At 37.6% G+C, this 18,261-nt stretch overlaps 1 protein-coding gene across 2 annotated transcripts in view; it reads left to right on the forward strand.

The window, feature by feature from the left end:
• The window catches only part of LOC144978395 (ras-like protein rasD), a 40,144-nt gene extending 22,227 nt beyond the window's left edge, over positions 1–17,917 (forward strand). For both annotated transcript variants that reach the window (XM_078924369.1, XM_078924370.1), the window contains exons 3-6: positions 1,888–1,962; positions 5,262–5,344; positions 13,227–13,410; positions 15,702–17,917. In XM_078924369.1, the coding sequence (XP_078780495.1) occupies positions 1,888–1,962; positions 5,262–5,344; positions 13,227–13,410; positions 15,702–16,006 (647 nt within the window). In that variant the 3' untranslated portion in view covers positions 16,007–17,917. The remainder of the gene's footprint in view (positions 1–1,887; positions 1,963–5,261; positions 5,345–13,226; positions 13,411–15,701) is intronic.
• Positions 17,918–18,261: the final 344 nt, after the last annotated feature.

An 18,261-nucleotide genomic window follows, 5' to 3' on the forward strand; every position in this document is an offset into this window, starting at 1 on the left:
ATCTTGAAAATGCGCATTAAGCATTTTATCTGTTTTTTAAAATCTGTTTTTACCTGTTCTTCTTTTATATATTGATGTTGTGAATTATTACGATTTATTGTTCTGACATTCGTTACACCATATCATTTCCTTCCAATGTTAACAGATAAAGCTGCGTGCTTTTAGCCAAAACCTAAACGAACCCAAAACAATCCGTCACAATGGGATTTTTTATTTATTTTTTTCGGACATAATAACTGACGCTAATTTTAGCATGCCATTCTCTTCTTATTGATTTGTTTATCTTATCAGTATTATTTACCAAGTACTTTGTTTTTAATAAAAAATTTTTTTACTTTGCTTTTAACCAGTAAACCGCCGTACTATGTCTGGAAAGAATCGTATTTTTAAAAATTGGCATGAAAACTCGTCCTTCAAATAATATAAAATAGAAATGTCAAGTAAGCTGTGTTTAAACATCGAGTTCAAACCCCAAAACTTGAGGTGCCCTAAATCGTGGCCTTTGTAAACTCGGGGCTTGCTACGAACCCAAAAAAAAAAAAAAATCGTCGTAAAAGAAGACTAAGAGATCACGGGAGAAAAAAATGTCGTTGTATGTCTGATTGTTGTTTTTTGTTTTGTTTTGTTTTTTGTTCTTGGGGCGGGAGAGGGGTTGTTGCTGGGGGTTTTTCTTTTCTTTTCTTTTTCGTTTTTTTTTTCTTTTTTTTTTTTTGTTTTTTGTTTTGTTTTGTTTGTTCTGTCTTGTTTTGTTTTTAAGTAGTCAGTCAGAGCCATTAGATCTATGGAGCAGGTGTATGTCTTTTTTTCAATAGCACGAAACGGACAATAGCAATTTCTTACTGTAGATTGATCTCGGTCCCTTTGCGTGTGAGGCGAGTACTCTACCAACTGAACAGTCGGGACCACCAGTCTCTTGTTGTACAGGGATTAAACTACAAACATAATCAAACCATTGAGGTTTTTTCAATGAGATAAATTAAACTAAGCCCGCAATTAATAGATTAAATGTTGTTTTATTTCAGCCATTCTACGCAAATGACGTCAAACTCCGTTGACCCAATGACAGTAAAAATGTTTTATTGTTGCCGTAGGAAATCTCTGATTCGACGCTTATTTGGTTGTTTTGATGTTGTTATCATAAACATCATCATAATTATCATCATCACTAACGTCTTCGTCGTTATTGTTATTATCATCATGATGATCATCGTCGTCGTCGTCGTTGTGGTTTCCGTCATTATCATCATCATCATCATCATCATCATCATCATCATCATCATCATCATCATCATCATCATCATCGTCATCATCATAATAATAATAATAATAATAATAATAATTTACGTTATCATCATTATCATTATCATTCATCATCACCATCATCGTCATCATCCTTATCATCGTCGTCTTCGTCGTGTTCATCACCATTATCATCATCACAAAAATGTTTTATTGCTGCCGTACCAAATCTCGTATGATTGTATGTTGTTTGTTTCATTGTTGTTATTTCCATATTATCCTCGTCATTAGCATCAAACTAACGTCATCATCATCGTCGTCGTCGTCATCATCATCATCAGCATCATCATCATCATCATCATCAGCATCATCATCACCAATATCATCAGCATCATCATCATCATCCGTAGCATCACCATCGTCATCATCAGCATCAGCATCATCATCATCATCATCATCATCATCATCATCATCATCATCATCAACAACAACTTCATCATCATCATCGCAAAGCGCTTTAAACACATCTAGTGGATATTGCTCTTTATAAAATATTCTCTTTGTCTGTTCACGATTCATTGATTTTTTTGGTCTAGTTGTGATTGGTTAAACCATCTTCACTGTATAAAGAATATTTTTCCTCTCCAGCCATTTGTCAAACATACGTATCTGGTAGGGAGATGGGGAACTGGGACAGAAAGACCAAGCAAGAAGATACAGACGGTAGGAACTATCATCATCACCATCATCATCATCATCATCATCATCATCATCATCATCATCATCATCATCGTCACCATCATCACCATTATCAACATCATCATCATCATCACCAATATCAACATCATCATCATTATCATCATCATCATCATCACCATCATCATCATCGTCATCATCATCATCATCATCATCATCATCATCATCATCATCATCATCATCATCATCATCGTCACCATCATCACCATCATCATCACCATCATCATCACCATCATCACCATTATCATCATCATCATCATCATCATCGTCGTCGCCGTCGTCATCATCATCATCATCATCATCATCATCATCATCATCGTCGTCGTCGTCATATCAGGATGATCTAGGTGCTTAAAACTAATGTTTATGCTACTATCATCAACTCGGGTAACTTTGCCTCTGTGAACGTAAGCATTTTGAGACATCTTAGTGTTGTTGTAGTTATTATCTTGGTTAAATGACTTGACTTTATATCAACTAAACATACTATAATTTGTCCAGTATTAAAGAGGCAAAGTTTCCCCTTAAAGCAAAATTAGCCGAATTGACGGTGCTTACAAAGTTGAAGTTGGAATAATTAGGTTTTATTCATGGAACGAAGGTGACGTCACGCAACTCTTTGTTATCGTTTTTAGATTAGATAAGATCTCACTAAATTCTGTGAGTCATACTATAAACGTTTATAGTTACACACATTCTTGTGTGTTTGTACGTTATATCAGGCTAGTGGATGTTGTGAGTATTTTACCTAAATGCATAACATCAATACTTCGCAATATATAGATGATCGGCGTATCAAAATTCTGAAGTCTACATACGATCCGCCCAAAATTAAATAAAATATGGTGCGCAAAGTTCGTAGATCTATGTGTAAATGTTGCTGTTCGAAGCTCGAAAATTTAATAACAATGTGAAATTGAATGTAGACGCCTAAACTTCAATTTGATATGCGAAACCAGATAAAATGGATGTTTCGGATTTTCCCTTTATCAACTAAACAGGATGAATGAAACACTACAGATGAATGTATTGTTTCATTCATCCTGTTTTGTTGATAAAGGGGAAATGGAAATCTCCATTTAAATTATATCTGTTTTCGTATATTAAATTGAAGCTTACATTCAATTTCACATTGTTATTTAAAGTTCGTATTTAGACTTCAGAGTTTTGATCCGCCGATCGTGAAAATTGGGACTTCAGAATATTGATTCGCCGACCATCGATATGAATAATTTATTTTGGTCGTTTTGGCTTCAAATTCAATTTGTTGACATCTTCTTCATTCCAGGAGATCAACGCTGTTTGTCACATTTAAAAGTATAATATTTTATTACTGGAATGCAGTTATCGTTTATTCTGTCCCTTAGTTGTGTCCAAAACATTGAACACAAGTAAAATGATGACTAACATATAAACAATAATAATTATAAAGGCCGGATGACCTCTAAGAGTGAAAAAAAAACCTCACAAATCACGAAACTATTTTTTTAAATACTAAAAAAAAAAACCCAGCAAAACCCAGAACACTGAGATACCATTCTCGTATTTTTGGGCCTTTGTAATTATTACTTGGTCATTATCAAAGGGACCGAAATTGGTAAAAATACGCAATCACTCAATAAATAATCAACAACAAAATGGACAATTATTACAACAACCAGCATCTATATCTGAAATAATAAATAACAATGATAACAGGGAATTTACAAAGACAAATGATGTGATATCCCTACCATTCTTCCGATGTTGGCGGAGGCCTTTCTATTTTCACCCTCCCTTTCCGACATTCCGTCATTGAAAAAATTACGACTTTCAAAAAATAATGTTAATGATAAGAAGAAGGAGGGGTGATTTGCCAAAAGAAAAGTAAAGAGGAATATTATTTGCAGTCCTTTCGCCTTTCTCCATTCCATTATCTACTAACACTTTCAGATCGGAAGGTCCTGGGTTCGAGCCTCGTTCGATGCATGGTTGGGTCCTTGAATAAAGATCTTTACCTATATTATCTCATCGTACTCAGGTGTAAAATCAGTACATGGCCATTACCAGCGTTGTCTCTGTCGGAAAAAAATATAATATCGCCTAACAGGCGTCATGTCTTGTTCTATCTATCACGTGTTGCTGTTGGTCAAGTACCCAGCTATACCAACTGCCTTTTGTGTTTGATGGCAAATTTGTTGGCAAACTATCCATTGGTAACGTGCGGCTAAGTGGTTAGTGGTATGACACTCTCTTTCGGATCAGAAGGTCCTGGGTTCAAGCCTCACTCGGCGCATAGTTGAGTCCTTGGAAAAGGCTCTTTATTCACATTCTCTCGTCGTACGCAGGTGTAAAATGAGAACCTGGCCGTCAACAGCGTTGTCTCTGTCCGAAAAAAAATGTGTAATATCGCCTAACAGGCGTCATGCCTCGTCCTGCCCTACATGTTAAGTGTTGCTGTTAGCCAGGGACCCCTTGTAAAACGCTTTGAGCTCTATTAATGGATATTGCTCAATATAAGAGCTCAATTTTTTTTTTAAACGCATTAATATTTTTTATCAAATTCCTATTTTCTAAATCTCCACTTTTGGAATGTGGGGCGTTTGTATGCCCGGATGTGGAGGATTCTGGTTTCACCTTTGTCAAAAAAAAAAAAAAAAAAAAAAAAAAAACATCGACGAATCGTCTTTAGAGTCTCATTTATCATGTTTTGTTGATAAAGGGGAAATGTTAAAACCGTTCACATAATCTGTCTTTGTAGACGTAATTGAATTTTCTATTCCTTTTTTTTTTTTTTTGTCTTTGTTATAATTATTTATCCGATCTTCGACGAGCAATATGTGTCAGTGCATGACATAATCAGTCGGAAGGTGAAAATTTTGGTTTTACATTATTTTTTTTTTTTCATTTTCTGAAAGAATATGCTCACCAGAGCAATTTAATCTTTATTTGAAGTAAATCGGGTGATTTTTCATGAAGTTATGGGAAAGGTATCCAGCAACTTTTTTCAAATGTCATACATTTTCAACTTGACTATCTGTAAAAAATATTTAAAGGTGAAATTAAGTTTTAATAATTCCCGAAGATGTACAAAAAGGGTTGATTTAATGATTTAATTTATGACAAGAACTCATTTTGGATAAAGATTGAGCGTCTAACTAAACTTGGCAATATCTCAGTTCAAACCTTTTCACCATCCGACTGATTATGTCATTCACTGTAACTTAAATCCATTAACTATGCAAAAAGGACACCATTCATTGACCAATCCATTTTCTCATCGCCAGATAAAAAAGAATATCGGACATGGGATGAGGTTGATGGTCAGACTTGTTGTATACGACTGAGCAAGCTGCCGGTTTCATACGAGGTAACAGAACCAAGCATTAATCAGCTTGGTCATTGACCGAAAGGGTGATAATGGTCGAAAAACTGTTGTCTCTGGGCCAAGTGGTCTTTAAAAATTTTAGCTTTTATATAGAGGAATATCCACTAAACGTGCTCAAAAGGCTTTACAATGGGTCCCTGGCCAACAACAACACTTAACATGTAGGACGTAACATGACGCCTGTTAGGCGATATTATATTTTTTTTCGGACAGAGATAACGCTGTTTGCGTCCAGGTACTCATTTTTACACCTGAGTACGGTGAGAGAATGTGAGTAAAGAGTCTTTTCCAAGGACTCAACAATGCGCCGAGCGAGGCTCGAACCCAGGACCTTCCGATCCGAAAAGCGAGTGTCATATCACTAGACCACATAGTCGCTTGTCCTGGGTTCGAACCTCGCTCAGAGCATAGTTGAGTCCTTGGAAAATACTCTTTACTCATATTCCCTCACCTAAAACAAGTGTAATATGAGTACCTGGTTGTTAACAGCGTTGTCTCCGTTGGAAAAAAATATATAATATCGCCGAACAGGTTTCATGCATCGATCTAGATATATCTGTTGCGTGTTGCTGTTGGTCAGGGATCTTTTGTAAAACGCTTTGAGCACGTTAAATGGATATTGCCCTACATAAAAGCTCTTTTTTCAGTTTTTGTCTCTTTTTTTTTTTTACCTTGCGTTACTATATAGTCCGACCGGACCTGACAATATCATATTACCGTCGCTCAGACGGACTCCGTTAGGGAAAAAATCACGGCTCCATGGCATAGCCTCATTTAACACCAGGGCTGAATACACAGTTTTTTGCTGGACCTGGAATGCAGCTTCTAACCTGTCCCTTTAGCAGCAGCGAGAAAGGATGCAATTTTTGAAAAGCCTTGCTCAATCAGGTCACCAGTCGGAGCCTTGCCAGTTTAGGTGGCAGGTACGTCTGAGTCCCAAAAATTCCAACCAACTAGGAGATTTAGTTCCCACTCCAACAGAGCTTTCTGGGGTTCAAGTCAAGTATTCCCAATCACAAAAGGTCGTTTAACCCACTTCAGTGCCACCTTTTGAGCCACATGCTCCCTCTGCCCCCCCCCCCCCCAACCCTTTCTCCCCACTGAGGTCTCTAGCACTACCAGGCCCGAAAATGATTATGATGTTGATGTTGCAGATGATTGTGACGATGACTACGATGTTACTAGTGTGTGTGTGTGTGTGTGTGTGTCTATGTCAATATATTGTATTGTCATAAATGTATAACCAAGCAAGAGACAAACTGCCACTATTTTGAGGACAATAAAGATTTATTATTATTATTATTATTATTACTATTATTATTATTATTATTATTATTATTATTATTATATTATTATTATTATTATTATTATTATTATTATTATTATTATCATTATATTATTATTATTATTATTATTATTATTATTATTATTATTATTATTATTATTATTATTATTATTATTATTATTATTATTATTATTATTATTATTATTATTATTATTAAAAGCCCAGGTCTTGTCGATGGACCTCCATTGTAATCGGCCCACCTTAGCGATTTAGGTCGCAGGCCTACACGAACGATAATAGATTCAGATCGTGATTTACTAGACGTGTCCGGTAAGCGGTGACTTACCAAACAGAAATGTCTGAGATAGAATTGGTAAGCCCCCATTCCGACGCTTGGGTGGATTGTCATTTTAGTCTTGCATACCCGGGTGAGCAGGATGAAGCGCCCGCATGCAGCTCGTCCACCGGGATGGTCTAGACACTGTCAACCTAGAGACTTCCTCCGCCTGCATATTCACCAGGACAAGGCAGTGATCTAATTGAGGGCGAGGAGAAAGGCTGGAATAACTTATCGTGACAAATAAGTTGGACTTTGTCTATTCTTTTTCGCCATTTTGAAAGACTAATTTTCTATTCTTTTATAGTTATCAATCTCACACTTTTTGGGGTCATCATTGTTTAACCAAAATAACCAAAATGAAAGCTGTGTTATTTCTGTAGTTTTTTTTTTTTTAATTGAGTCCTAATATACGAGTATTTATCATTCGAAACGCTACGAAAAGGCGTTTTGAATCTGTCTCAAATTAAGTTCCGTATGGTATACTCTGAAACAAAAAGCAAACGACACATTAAAAACAAAATGGTCAGAAAACTCGTCCTTCAAATGTCGGTCGAATTCATTGACCCTCGTCTTGTCAAAAACTCTCGAACCTGAATGAAGTCCTAGGTTTGAGAGTTTTTGACAAGATGAGAATCATTTTAATGGAACGATAATTAAAAAACTAGTTTTCTGGCCAAATAAGTTTTTAATATGATAATTTTTCAGAACACGGAAGTGCTGGGGAAATATATAATACATTGACTGTCTATAAATGTTTACATATTGTTTTTCTCTCTCTTTATTGGAAAGGGGGGGGGGGGGGGGTGGGGAGTCCTCCCTACATCACAGTATTTGGGTCAACTAAATGTGGCCACTTCTTGTGGCAAACCTCAAAACATACATCAAAGTCTAAGTATAGTCTCCATATCTAGCCACTATTCGTTTATGATAGAAAACAAAAATACTACGAGTGATTAACTGCTTACGTACTAAAAGCAATATAATGAAAAAAAAAAGGGTGGCAAAACAAAAGAATAGACAAACCAAAACAACTATTACTTTGCTGATTCTGAAGAATTGGCAATAGATCCTCATTATAACGCTCTCGTAATAGAGCCAACCCCGATTATTGACAATAATAGATGATAGATATAGATAAAACAATTTGTCATGCTGCCCGATTTGTCTTGTTCTGCAAAGGATGGTATAATAAAGATTCAACTTTCAATTTCAATATGTTACATCGGTGTGCCTGCTAGAGGAATGATGATGATGATGATAATGATGATAATGTTGATGATGATGGTGATGATGATGATGATGGCGGTGGTGGTGGTGGTATCGGTGGTGGCGATGGGGATGAAGAAGAAAAAAAAAAGTGAAAGGTGGACATGTCCGTGCATATTAAAACATGTTTAGTATTGTTATGTTTGCGTTGTTACTATTTTTTTCTGTTGTTGCAAATGTGGGTTGTATCACTATTACTACGAGGAGTAAAGCGGTTCAGGTCCATGAACTCCTGAAATGTGAATGAATTAGTCGTGAATTAACAGCAATCCGTACCATCCATTACGGGTAAACAATGGTATCGGTAAATCAGCGTTTTGTTTATTTTGTTGTTTTTATGGACAAATGGCTCACGTTTCGATTTGTTTTGCCCGCCATTGTTTACATTGTTATTTTTAACGTCGGTTCGGAGTCCATATTGCCTTTTTACTGTACAGAACGATTTTGGCATGATTGCTATTAAACACCAGTTGTACAAATGATTAATTTCGCCGGTTTAACCAAGTACTCTGGAAAAACACTTATTTAACAATTTGACCAAAAAAACTCATCCTTCAAATATCGATCGATTTAAATGACCCGCATCTTGGCGAAAACTTTCAAACCTGGGACTTCGCGAAGTCCTCTGTTTGAGATTTGTTACCAAGATGAGGGTCATTTAATTAAATTGATCCGTATTTGGAGGACGAGTTCTCTGACCAAATTTTAAAATACGTATTATTTTCACAGTACGTCAGTTTACTCGTTAATATGTCATAACAATGACATACAGATACAAAAACATTGTTAAAAGTCATAAAGCTTAAAGGCTTTTAATTTTACACTCTAAAAGATTTAAATGACAATGTAAAGTAGACAAGAAGCTTAGTTTGATTTCACAAAGCGAAATTATGTTAGTTGGCAAATGAATTGAACTAAGGGGGGCACGCGCGTGCAAATAGGGTGAGTTTGGGGGGGGGGGGGATTATCAATTTTTGGAAGTGACTGCTTTTTAGTCAATTTATTCATTCCTTATTTCATTCAAACCCATCTTTTTTTTTTTTGGCGAATGAATAGTTTTTAGCAGTCCAAAAAAATGCAATTCAAAACCCCAACCAAACACGTTATTGGGCTCAAAATCTGATAAATGTTGCGTTTTTCTCAAAACTGTCATCCAATCACCATAAACATTTTTTGGGACTTAACCATTTTTAGATTTTAATGCCAGAGCTTTGAAATTTGGAACTAAAATATCTGATATGTTACTACTAAAAGCTGGCTACTTTGATTTTGTTTTTATGAATAGTTTTAGAGTAAAATAAAATATGTTTAAATATGGTCAAAAAAGTGAAGAAATTTATTCATATTTCAAATACATTTTTTTTAAAAGCCTTTGAGAGTGAATATTTATAAAATTAGGTAGCCAGCTTTTTAACAAGTATACTGAAACTTTACATAACAGCTTAATAAACTAGAGCGGTATACGGATTAACCCCGTTCATACGTATAATGGACGGTGCCTGGTACGAGTCGAAACAAGCCCCGGCAAACCTTATACTTAGCTTCCCTGACTCCGACAGAGTTGTACAAATGAGAAGAAAGTTCACTTGGAAAAAAATCGGTCCCTCGTGGGGCTGGTATATAGTGTTCTCGAACAGTGGCGTGGGGCCATTGGATCGAATGGTGCCAGGCACCGCACCAATCTTTTTAAAAATCATTAACAGCATAATTTAATTAAAAATAAAACAGAGATTTTAACTCCACTGTCTTTCGCCAACTCGCCAACAACATACTGCCTTTTTAGTCTCCACTCTATTCAAGATTCCGAGTCACGCACTGCGCCGACTCGTGTGTTGGTGACATCACTCCGCGAAGTAGTGACTAAATCAAACACCGTGGTGCAAAGCAATCCGAGCACCAGTTAATGCTATATCCATTAGTATCGCGACAGCTGATTGAGCGAGAAACTGGGTCGAATTATACTATTTTCAAATAGCGGAAAAACCCCTCGACTTGTGCCAGGATCTGAGAGCTCCACCGTTGGACTGGGGGGATGCGCCAAATTAGGTTCAAAGTTCAAAAACGTTTATTTTAGGCAATTGCCAATGTAGGGTAACTTCGGCCATCCAAAATATTACATTAACTGTCAAAAACACTGATTATTGTCAAGTTTATTTGTAAGCAGCAAAGAAAAACATCATAAAACTTTAAAATATGACATATAAAACCCACCACCTCTTTTTCACGATTATTGAATAAAGTAATTCTTTGCAACGAAGCATTAGGACGAATTTACCAACATTTTTCTTGCTTGTAGTGCCGAGTTGATGGTTACGTGTGTATGAGTGTTTATTTGTGTGTGTGTGTGTGTGTGTGTGTGTGTGTGTGTCTGTGTGTGTGTGTGTGTGTGTGTGTATGTTTGTGCGTGTGTATTTGTGTCAGTCAGAGAAAGAAAGCGAAGACTGTCAACAGTTATACTTTTGGTGTGTTTTTAGATTTTTAAGTACTTAAGTGGAGTTATTTTTTCTTTGTGATGCTTTAAGATCTGAATCTACCTTTTATTTGTGCAATCATTAATCGTATTCCACTGATTTCCATTATTTGAGATATACTTTGAAGTTTTGTTTTGTTAAACAATGAATTGCAATGAATCAAGTTGACTCTTTACTTCACCGACCGTTTGGGAGATTGACACTAGATGACAAATTAGAAATAAAAAGACTAGTTCCTCACCAACCAACTGATTTTGAATTAACACAGGTGTGGAAATCTCGAAAACGCTCTTTTTCAGTGACATGGTATGACAGGCATGAATGGCTCACAGTTAGTTTAGTCTTTTGTTTTTATTGTCTACTTTTTACAGATACAACAAACACTGACAAATCATGGACATCTATAGACTATAGTGACCTTAACCACTTCCATCGTATTTCTTAACCTCCTGAACGTTGTTTTAGCACCCTTAAAAGAGTGAAATTTTTTTGTTGCGAAATTCAATGAAACAGGAGCGGTTAAATTCATTAATGATTCTGTCAATTCACAAAGCTGAAATAGATGCCATTCCAGATTTCAATAAACACATTATAAAAAGATTTGCAGAGATGAAACATCGCAGTGCAGATTTTTTTTACAAGTACTAAAAGTAAGTAATTTCTGTCATAGGTTTTTTTTCTCTTTTGATTTACATTTATAACATATTGATTGCATTATCTACCAAATCCAATCCTTTAAATGGTGGACAAAGAAAAATTACAAAGACCTTTTCATACGGGACTTGTATCTCAGTGTTGTGGCTTGTTGTTTTCATGAATTATTTGTTTTTGTGAGTTTTGTCCACTCGTAGAAACCATCGACCCTCCCCCACCCTTCCATAAAAGAGAGTTTTTAATATGTCGTGCTCTCTCCTCTTAACCGTGTTCACTGTATTAGAATTTTTTTTCTAATCATGGCACCACCATATGCCGTCAATACGCCACGCCGCTGTTCTCGAAACTGGGAGAGAAGTTGTTTCTGTACCCGCAAGAGGAGACATTGGTGGCTACAAACAGACGGTCTAAAACCTGTCTATTAGCGGCCACATGTTCACGCTGTGGCCAAGAACCTGAAAACGCTGAACATTGGTTGAATGTAGCAATGTGAAGTGGCTGCCGGACGGTTCTCGCGACTGTACACTAATGCGGTAACGGTTTCGCCGAGTGGATCATCATGAACATAATAGTGTGGAGCCCGGGATGGCCGAGGCCATTGGGCACCGGGTTGGATCGTCATTTGTCACATATCGGGCGAGCAGCTCAGGTGGCTCGCTTAGGCTTGATACCCGGGAAGGTCAACTGGGATTTACACCTTTACCCTCGATATGCCTCAAGCTCCCTCACTGCGTCAAGGTCGAAGATCCCGAGGGGGTACCCGAACCCCGCAGAGCATCGAGTTGAACGGTGTGTTGTGACGAAGCTTTCGGGCGGGTTCGCGACGGTGCACGGGTGTGGTAGGGACTTTGCTGATTGGGTCGATCGTCATAACATAATAGTGTGAGCACCATCATTAGAAGCTGCTGCTGCGTGGATAGATCATCATACTTTTGTAGTGTGCGAGCATTTAAAGCTGCTACACTGCTCAGTGACTCTATAGAATAGCAATCCAAATAATAATGATGAATGATAATAATAATAATAATGATAATAATAATCATAATAATAATAATAATAATAATAATAATAATAATAATAATAATAATAATAAAGAGCCAGTAAGATGACTTAAAACATAAGAACTTTGGTGATGTATGATGTTACTGAGTACAACGTGATACCAAACGATTGGAAATATCAGGGCTGTATTCAACTGCAACAGGTGGTAATTTGACATCCATGTCCCTCGTCGGTTGGAGATATTATGTTCAGTGGTTTCTGGCAAGAAGACTTTATTTCGTTTGTGGTAGATCTTATAGAGGGTGCGTGATTTGGCTTGTTTTGGTCGTATCTGAAGATTGCCAAGGCCCGAGCTTACAACCAGTAATGAGGGACTTGTTTGTGAATTTAAATAGTCAGAGAGACTACATATTATATAAGATAATTCAAAGAATGATGAACACGCCCCCCTCCTCTCCCCCCAATGCACGATGGCGTCATAACAGATATCTTTCTTCCTCTTATTCTGGTGGCACTAATTTTCTGTTTAACCTTTGAGATAATAAATAAAAATACACTGTTGTCAAATGGAATGGAAGCATCAATTTAGTTAACGATGACAGATGATGTGGACGTTTCGGGTTTTCCCCTGGTCAACAAAACACGATGAGTGAACATTAAAGATGTCTTCCATTTGTTTCACTCATCGCGTTTTGTCAACAAAGGTAAAAACCTGAACCGTTCACGTCATCTGTCATTATTAATTGAATTGAAACTTCCATTCCATTCGACCATCATTTTTTCCCCGAGCTTCAAGCAGCAACATTTGCATTCTTTACTTTTTCTAATGTTTTTTTTCTTCTCAAGGTCAGTCCAGTTGAACATGAGAACGGTTCTTGCCTGGACGACTCACTGATCCAGACTCAAATAGCTGACGGCTTTCTTCTTATATACTCCGTCACCGACAGAGGGAGTTTCGATGCTTCACCAGGTTTTTACCACGCTATCATGGCAATGAGGAACAACACAGACACTCCTTTGGTTTTAACAGGTTGGTCAATCAAAGATACTTTCTTTTTAACTAGTGGATAACCAGCAATCTTTGCGGAGAAATAAAGGCTATTACGAAAAGACATTCATCTATATTTTGATTATTACACTACTAAGCAATGTGGAAATTAACATAGATCAAGACGAATCTTTTGAGCCATCAGCTTTGATTGATCTGGTATGGCGACTAAATTATGTCAGCAGCGTCTAATGGTGAACACTACTATGTTTTGATGATGTATCTAGATCGTAAACCCATTGCTGCAATCGTGTACGGACCCGAACCCGCCCGAAAGCTTCGTCATAATGCAACTTTCAACTCGATGCTCTGCGAATTCGGGCTCTTGAACACAACGGGCACACGTTGGACATGTGGCAAGGATGAAGAGAGGATACCGTGAGGCAGGTCCTCGACCGAAGCCGGTTCTCCTCTTGCTGGTAGAGAAGCCTGGCAACTATCTCCCCATTTCGATGAGTCGATTCCCCCGCCCCCTCGAGGGATTGAATTCGTCCCAACCTACTTTTATCTCATGTATGAAGCCGTGTCCGAAGTCAGGGAAGCTAAGTACAAGGGTTGCCGGGACTTATTTCGGCTCGAAACAGGGGAACCGTCCGTTATGCGCTTGAGATGGGTATCTCCATACCCTCTCTTGATCTTATCAAGCCAGCTGCTAGTAATCATCTCCCGCCGGACATGGAGGGGGGGGGGGGGTGGATTGCTGCCATTATGGGGCCCATTCTCTAGGCGTTGTTGCCAGTGGTCCCAACACTATATGCATGGACTTGCAAAGTTTACATCGACCTTCTCAACGTTCTTGCTTCCACCCCACACTGGAGCGCAATACTCCGCTGTGGAATAGCATAGTGCCAGGGCGGAAGTCCTCAGAAGTGCTTGATTATTAACCCCAGGTTATTCCCGACAGCTTCATAAGAAAACTGTTGCGCTTCTCTATCTTCTGGGCATATTCATCGAGGTGGATTCATCGAGGTGGACCCGATAGGTAAGGCTGTGGTCCAGCGTAATCCCCAGGTACTTCGGGTTCAGCCCATTTGGGAGAAGCTGGTTCAGCTTCAGTTTAGGGGAATGCTAGCCACTGAATAGATGGAATGCTGTGGCCACAGTTTTTGAAGTGTTCATCTTAATGTGCCACTTGTCAAAGTAGGATTTGAGTCTGGCAACATCCACATCGATGTACGCTCTTGAGACGGGTCCACAACTTACTTTGAATGACGAGTGCCCAGTCGTCCGCCTATCACAGCCTTAGGGTGGAAGTGATCGACATATCGCTAATGTAGACCTTAAACAACATTGGCGCCAGAACACATCCCTGATGGACTCCAATCCTCAGTTTCCTGACTTTGCTCGTGGTGTCTCCTGTGGCAACATGAAATTGTCTTTCATCTAGGATTGAAGAGAACAGCTTCAATGTCTTTTTTCAAAATAAATACAGTACCGACTTGCTGTTTCCTTTCTAATCCTGCTCCAATATGATCTGAAGGGCAATGCCCTGCTCCGTTGTGCACCTCCCTTCCTTGAAGCCCGCCTGCTCGGGTGAGAGGGCTGTGTCTAGACCGGCATCCATCGGTTCAATTTCAATAGCAATAGCACACGCTCCAAATGTTTGTACAGGTAGCTCAGAAGCGATATGGGTCTGTAACTGTCGGCCTCCTTCGCCAGTTTCCCTGGCTTCAGGATGACAAATATCTTAGCGAGGCTCCAAACTTGTGGAAGCTTTTTATTTTTGCATGGACATCAGACATTGCCTCTGCCAACCAGGCCCGTGCCCTGAGGCCCCGATCCGTCACCATATGCAATCTATCCCTGCTGCTTTTCCATTCTTAATATCGCTAATGGCAACAACCACTTCTTTGGGGACTGACTAGGGAAGTATAGTCCGAATTTTGGCCATTCGCAAGGCCAAAGGTCAAATAAGGGACCCAGCATTACACTCCAGCAAATTTTCTTAATATTCATTTGAGTCAACCGATGATAAAATCGCCCTTAATTTAAGAAAAGTTTGCAAGTTTCTCGTATTTTAATGTGTAAAAAATAATTTTATAATTGTTTTGATTTGCCAGTAATTCTGTGGTCGATGATAAAAATTTAACATTGGCTGTACGGAACAACACTATTTAAAAAAATATTAGATTATTATCAACATAATTACTACTATTGTTAGTATCTGAAATTTCATTTTCCTGCCGACCTTGTATAGTGATTAGATAAAGAAAATATTTTTTTAAAAACTCCCAATAAAAAAAATCAAAAAAATCTCATGTCATCATCAACAGGTCATAAGTCTGACGCCACACACTGTCGCAATATATCTATATCTGAAGGTCGTGACGCTGCATTTGACTTGGGTGCATCTTTCTACGAGACTTCGGTCCTCTCAAATCCAGAAGGCATCAAGTGTTTATTTCATGACGTCATCAGACAGGTGCGTGCGGTTCGTACGCATGCCAGATCCCAGGAACAGGCCTGTACACGTGTTCGCGGATTCATCAACAGACTCAGTCTAAAGTCCAAAAGGAGGCGACGGTCAAGGTCACGATCAAGGCTCGCGTTGGTTTCTTCGTCACAACAAACTCTTTGACCTTATTGTCTTTAGAAGACGCGTTTTTGTGACCCATCGCCTCAAATTGATATAATGTTGGGATGCTCCATGTATGCTAAAAAAAAGTGATTTAAAAGTAAATTATATATATTTTAATGTAAAACTTTCAGGTTTTTTTCTCCTATTTAACTCTCTTCTTACCGACTGATTTCACGATTATTCCTGACAAATAATTTGTGATGAACAAAACATATCTGATTATGAAAAAAAAAAGAAATGTTCATTGAGTAGTAACAAATGTGACGATTTTCCTGTAGTTGATAAGGAAAGGTTTGACTAAGACTCTTAATAATTATGACTATACGATTAATTTCAATTCTTGGCATCATATTGGACCAACGTACACTTATTTGTATATAGACTACGTACATGTCGAATCGGTCCCAACACAATGCCATTTTAGGCGGTAGGTCGCATTCCACAGGCAACTGAAGATTATAACGCTTCAACAACTTACAAATTTTGTAACAATTACTTAGGCCCTAAATCCCTCCTGGGGCATAGGCCACAGACCGTAGCCATCGCTAACTTATAGCCTGACACTGACCAAAAAAATGACGTCAAAAGACCAAGTCTTTGACTACAAAAAAAAAAAACAAAAACAAAATGTGAGTTGTATTCAATAGTTCAACGAATGGAATCACTTGTTTCCTTGAGCTCTATTAACGACAACTCACTAGACGCTGCACAAACCTTAAAAATGACGTCAAACTATCAGTCCTTGTAGGTTCCAGTGTCAGGCTATAAGATAACAATGGCTACGCACAAACACACATATGAACTCATCGTGTTCTTTAGAGAATATTATGATTTCACGGCATAATATAAATTAGTGCAATAAAGCTTCATTTTATTTATTTTCTTTGTTGGGCTTCAACCCTTACAATGCATAGAACTGCAGACAGACCTCCATTCAACTGGTCCATAATGGCTTCAGAAGATACGTCTTTCAAGTACAGTTGTAGGTATTGCACTCATGTTGAGGCATAGACTATAGACAACAAACCTCTTTAGATCTTGATGTCAGACAAGGTTCTTCAACTGTCCCAAGATGTAGCAAGTCCTTTGTCTTCGTACCCAGGTGTTGGGTGGTCTACATTTGTAAAATACAATATTATTATAATTTTCCTTGAAGGGTCCACGTAAGACAGAAAGAAGAGCCTAATTGATTGTTTTTGTCGTTGGTTTATGGAGAGTTGTTTGATCTATCTCAAATTTTAAGTAGCATTCAAGCTTTACTTTTCTCTTTTCTCATTGACTTTGATTGAATGTGCTGTCAGTTACTTTTAAGTTACATGTATGTTGTTAATAATGTATGTCAAGTCAATATATATATATATATATAGACATTTTTAACTCAGCAGATTAATCAGATGACAGGAACAATTATTGCTGGTTGCTATTGTTGTTCCACAGTTCTGGTAAAATGAGTCCTGATTTTGAGAGCCGACAACTGTAGAACAACATTTACATTAATAAGCTCCAACTATTCATAAACAACTGCTTATCAAATTTACAACATTTGAGAAAATATAATGGAATCCGTATAAAGTTAACACTTATTGTTTTTCCGAAATATTCTGTTTTTCATCTGCTAATTTCAGCATGCATTTTGGCTTCTGTCAAGAGCTTGTTAGATTTTGTCGAGTACTGTAGTACAATGATAACAGCTTGAAAATAAAAAGGTTTAAAATAAGCCATCATATGTATATTATTCGAACAAGACCGCTTCCCCCCATTTTTCTAGACTATACATTAGTGACATACATATATTACCACTTTAATTGGGTTTTTTTAAAGGCTAGAAAAAGTTTTAATCCCAAAACGTCACTTGTAATTGTAAAGTAATTGTTGTTTTGTTTGTTTTGTTTATTAAAAGCTGTTATATTCATTTTTGCTTGAGGTCTTTTTTTTTCAGACATGACGGGATGTGAAAGAGCAATTGCGTTTAGATTAACACTGATGTCACTGGGATAACAAACAAACAAAAAAAGAAAAACAAAAACACAACAAAAAGAACAAAACAAAACAAAACACGTTTTAAAAATTTTGGCCAAAAAAAAAAATTATCGTTCAAATAGTGATAAATTAAAATGACCCTCAATTCATAAAAAAAATATCAAACCTGGGAGACTTCCTTGAAGAATTCATTGAACTACCTAACAGGTTTGAGAGTCTCTAACAAGAAGGGACTCATTTAATGGCCAAAATTTTAAATATGTGTTTTTCCGAGT

The sequence above is a fragment of the Berghia stephanieae genome, chromosome 8 (assembly GCF_034508935.2).
Source record: "Berghia stephanieae isolate SIO BIC M18660-M18661 chromosome 8, UCSD_Bste_1.3, whole genome shotgun sequence".
In the NCBI taxonomy this organism is placed as follows: Eukaryota; Metazoa; Mollusca; class Gastropoda; order Nudibranchia; family Aeolidiidae; genus Berghia; species Berghia stephanieae.